Source organism: Macrobrachium rosenbergii, chromosome 18, assembly GCF_040412425.1.
Source record: "Macrobrachium rosenbergii isolate ZJJX-2024 chromosome 18, ASM4041242v1, whole genome shotgun sequence".
NCBI classification, from domain to species: Eukaryota; Metazoa; Arthropoda; class Malacostraca; order Decapoda; family Palaemonidae; genus Macrobrachium; species Macrobrachium rosenbergii.
In genome coordinates, this window is record NC_089758.1 from 16,941,734 (window position 1) to 16,946,072 (window position 4,339).

Sequence of the window (4,339 nt, forward strand, 5' to 3'; positions counted from 1 at the left end):
TAATACCAGTTACTTGTAGATCCCCTGGCTGTCGCTAGCGAGATGAAGTTACTGCATATAATTTCTCGATATGTCTGTCAAGCTGTTCTTGTTTATAGGCCAATATACTAACTTGGTCTGAAACTCTTCATTCTGTCTTTGAACTCTGATAGGCAACTTCTTTCTGAAACTCGTTATTCCATCTTTCAACTACCAACAGGCATCTCCTTTCTGGAACTCTTCATTACATCTTTCAGCTCGATAGGCAGCTTTGGTCTGGAACTATTTCTTCCATCTTTCAGCTTTGATTGGCAACTTTGGTCTGAAACTATTCATTCCATCTTTCAGCTTTGATAGACAGCTCTGGTCTGAAACTATTCATTCCATCTTTCAGCTTCGATAGGCAACTTTGGTCTGAAACTATTCGTTCCATCTTTCAGCTTCGATAGGCAACTTTGGCATGAAACTGTTCATTCCATCTTTCAGCATCGATAGGGATCTCTGATCTGCAACACTTCATTTTTCAGCTAATGATAGGTAACTTCGGTCTGAAGCTCTTTATCCATCTCTAAGCTAGCTTTAGGCAACTTCAGTCGGCAACTCTTCATTACATCTTCCAGCTGCTGATAGGCAATTCCAGTCTGAAACCGTTCATTCCATCTTTCACCTTTGATAGGCGACTTAGTTCTGGAACTCTTCATCCCATTTTTCAGCTTTGATAGGCAATTTCAGTCAAACTTTCCAGCAGCTTATAGGCAACTTCTGTCTGAAGTCTTCATTCCATCTTTCAGCTGCTGATAGGCAATTTCAGTCTGAAACACTTCATTCCATCTTTCATCTTTGATAGGCAACTTCGTTCTGAAGCTCTTTATTCCATCTTTTAGCTGTGAGAAGCACCTTTGTTATGAAAATCTTCATTCCAGTCTTTAGCAGCTGATAGGAAACTTCAGTCTGAAACTCTTCATGCCATCTTTCAGCTGCTGATAGGCAACTTCAGTCTGAAACTCTTCATTCCATCTTTCAACTGCTGATAGGCAACTTCAGTCTGAAACTCTTCACTCCATCTTTCAGCTGATGATAGGCAACTTCAGTCTGAAACTCTTCATTCCATCTTTCAGCTGCTGATAGGCAACTTCAGTCTGAAACTCTTCATCCCATCTCTCAGCTGCTGATAGGCAACTTCATTCTGAAACGCTTCATTCCATCTTTCAGCTGCTGATAGGCAACTTCAGTCTGAAACTCTTCATTTCATCTTTCAGGTGCTGATAGGCAATTTCATTCTGAAACTCTTCATTCCATCTTTCAGTTGCTGATAGGCAACTTCAGTCTGAAACTCTTCATTCCATCTTTCAGCTGCTGATAGGCAACTTCAGTCTGAAACCCTTCATTCCATCTTTCAGCTGCTGATAGGCAACTTCAGTCTGAAACCCTTCATCCCATCTCTCAGCTGCTGATAGGCAACTTCATTCTGAAACGCTTCATTCCATCTTTCAGCTGCTGATAGGCAACTTCATTCTGAAACGCTTCATTCCATCTTTCAGCTGCTGATAGGCAACTTCATTCTGAAACTCTTCATTCCATCTTTCAGCTGCTGATAGGCAACTTCAGTCTGAAACTCTTCATCCCATCTCTCAGCTGCTGATAGGCAACTTCATTCTGAAACGCTTCATTCCATCTTTCAGCTGCTGATAGGCAACTTCAGCCTGAAACTCTTCACTCCATCTTTCAGCTGCTGATAGGCAACTTCGGTTTGAGCTACGAGCAGTCTCGGGCACAGATGGCGCTGTGGGCTGTGTTGGCTTCGCCCCTGCTCATGTCCGTGGATTTGCAGTCCATCACTCCTCCTTACAAGGAAATCCTCCAGAACAAGGACATCATCGCAGTGAATCAGGATCCTCTCGGCATCCAGGGCAGACGTGTGTCAAAGGTCAGTGAGCAGGGAAGTCGGATGGTTTAATTTGTTAACGTTGTTAGGCCTACGGCTTAGATGATGAGTGGTGATGTATCCTCTTTGTAGTCAATGTAACGGACTTTAGTTATTTAGTTTTACAAAATACCATAAAAGATTAAGACGATATATATATATATATATATATATATATATATATATATATATATATATATATATATATATATATATATATAGAAAGCAAAATTTTGTTATTGCTTAATTAATGTTTTTAGCACTTATGCGAGATGTAGCTTTCTTTATTAATATATGTAACCCTATGAAAGCGATATTTATTCTTTAATTATGATTTTATTACGTTATATATATATATATATATATATATATATATATATATATATATATATTCCGTCCTGATTTTTTATGGTTTTTAGTAATATTTTATGCTTGTGAATTATCATCATAATTCATTTTTAGGCTTTTTTTCAGGCTTTATTTATGAAGGAAAACAATGTACATCATCGTACATACATACATACATGCGTACATACATAGACAAATACATATGCACATACATTCAAATATATGTATGTACGTATGTAAGTGCATATGTATTCACAACCGAGGCACACTATGTGTAGCATATGCTCTACTTACTTCTAAGAACTGCATGAAAGTTTTATTAACTTCGTTCAGTGCTGTCTGCTCATATTGAAAAAGTAAAACTTCCGATTTTATTATCACAAGTTGATAACTCATCGTTGGCGTATCTGTACAGAAAGGAAATATCGAAATCTGGACCCGTCCCGTCACCCCAACTAGTGGAGATGAGTATTCTTATGCCGTTGTTGTCTTCAACCAAGGAAATGGCGGTGGCCCCAGCAACGTGAGTACTAAACCAGTGGTTTTCAACTTTTTTGTGCCCAGGGCCCATTTTTGGCATCCCGAAATACTCATGGCTCACTGCCCTTCAGAATTGTGTAATGATGATAATAGAATTATTATAAAGCATTTTCGAAACACTTTATTAGTTTTACATTTTCATTTTTGGACATATTTTTCAGAACACGTTATTAGTTATACATTTTCATTTATGAAACAAAGCACTGGCTGCATTTACTGTAAATGATTTTTCATTTTTTAAATACTATTTTGAAGATTTCCGTGGCATGGCCCCCCTCAGAACTGCCCATGACCCACAGGTTGAAAACCACTGTATTAAATTCATTCTGAAATCTTCATTTCATAATCCGATTCAGGACTAAGTCATCTGCCCTAAAATGGAAAACTGCAGTATCTGCAACATTTTCGAAATTGAGATATGCCACCTACTGGGCTCGTGAAACACTAATACACAAGCAACTGCAGTTTCAGGATGATTCTTCAATGCTTTCCACGAGTATTTAGGGGGTCCCATTTGCAGTATCTGCAAAATCAGTAGTAAGGCAAGGGAAAACTGTCGTATCTACCATTTTTCTCAATTTTGTATTTTTGCAGATAATGCAGTCTTCCATTTTACGGCAGTCATGTTTTAAAGATGGATTTGTGATAAGCAACTTTAAATTTTATATTAGATTTTATTTTCCTTAATTCAGGTGAAGATCAGACAAGCTTCTTTGGGTATTATACTCGTATGTCTGTGATATATTCATGTGATAAAGAAATTAATATTCTGATAAAAAGTGTTCAGCTCCTTGACCGGATAAGAACTAAACAATATCTTATGTATTACATTCGTGCAATACATTCATTTGCTAAGTGACTCTGAATTTGAAAACCATCTTAATGAAATGAAAGGTTTTCGATCCTTTCTTAACCGTTTTACCCACTTTGAAAACCTTGCTAACGAACACAACCCCAAGGTGGCAAAGGTAACAGTGTAACACCTGTCTAACAATCATACTCTTCCAGGTGACGCTTTCGCTGAAGAGTCTGGGTATGACCCATTCTGCAGGATATCTCGTGTCCGACCTCTACGAACACGAGGATATTGGCAAGTTTACCCCGGATCAGCACTTCTATGTCAAGGTTAATCCGTCTGGAGTTAAAATGCTGAGATTCAATTTGAGCTAATTGGAAAAAAGGGGGTAATGATCACCTGTCATATTGTGTTGCTGATTGTGGAGCTTTTAGATGTCATGAGACACATGGCAGGTGCGAAGAGGTTTCCTTCATACAGCGTTGTGATACAAAAAATTGCTGTAGGATGTTGTGGGAAATAAAAATTTTAATGAAGATGATTTTTTTATAAATGGCTTCTATAATGAAAACTGAAAAAACCATTTCAAGTTTCGTAATTTATAGTATGGTTTCATTAGGCTGGCGACTTTACCCAAAGCATTTTGCTGGTAACAAGATGTCAATAGACATTCATGTTTCCAAAGTGAAGACTAAACTGAAGGGTGTTCCAGAGGCTGGAAGTAGAGTAATCGAAGGGATAACTAGATTTAC

The 4,339-nt window shown here is 37.9% G+C and overlaps 1 protein-coding gene across 2 annotated transcripts in view; it reads left to right on the forward strand.

The window, feature by feature from the left end:
* LOC136848155 (alpha-N-acetylgalactosaminidase-like) overlaps nt 1–4,123 on the forward strand; it is a 23,823-nt gene extending 19,700 nt beyond the window's left edge. For both annotated transcript variants that reach the window (XM_067120435.1, XM_067120434.1), the window contains exons 7-9: nt 1,709–1,906; nt 2,667–2,774; nt 3,800–4,123. In XM_067120435.1, coding sequence (XP_066976536.1) covers nt 1,709–1,906; nt 2,667–2,774; nt 3,800–3,961 — 468 coding nt within the window. In that variant the 3' untranslated portion in view covers nt 3,962–4,123. The remainder of the gene's footprint in view (nt 1–1,708; nt 1,907–2,666; nt 2,775–3,799) is intronic.
* Nucleotides 4,124–4,339: the final 216 nt, after the last annotated feature.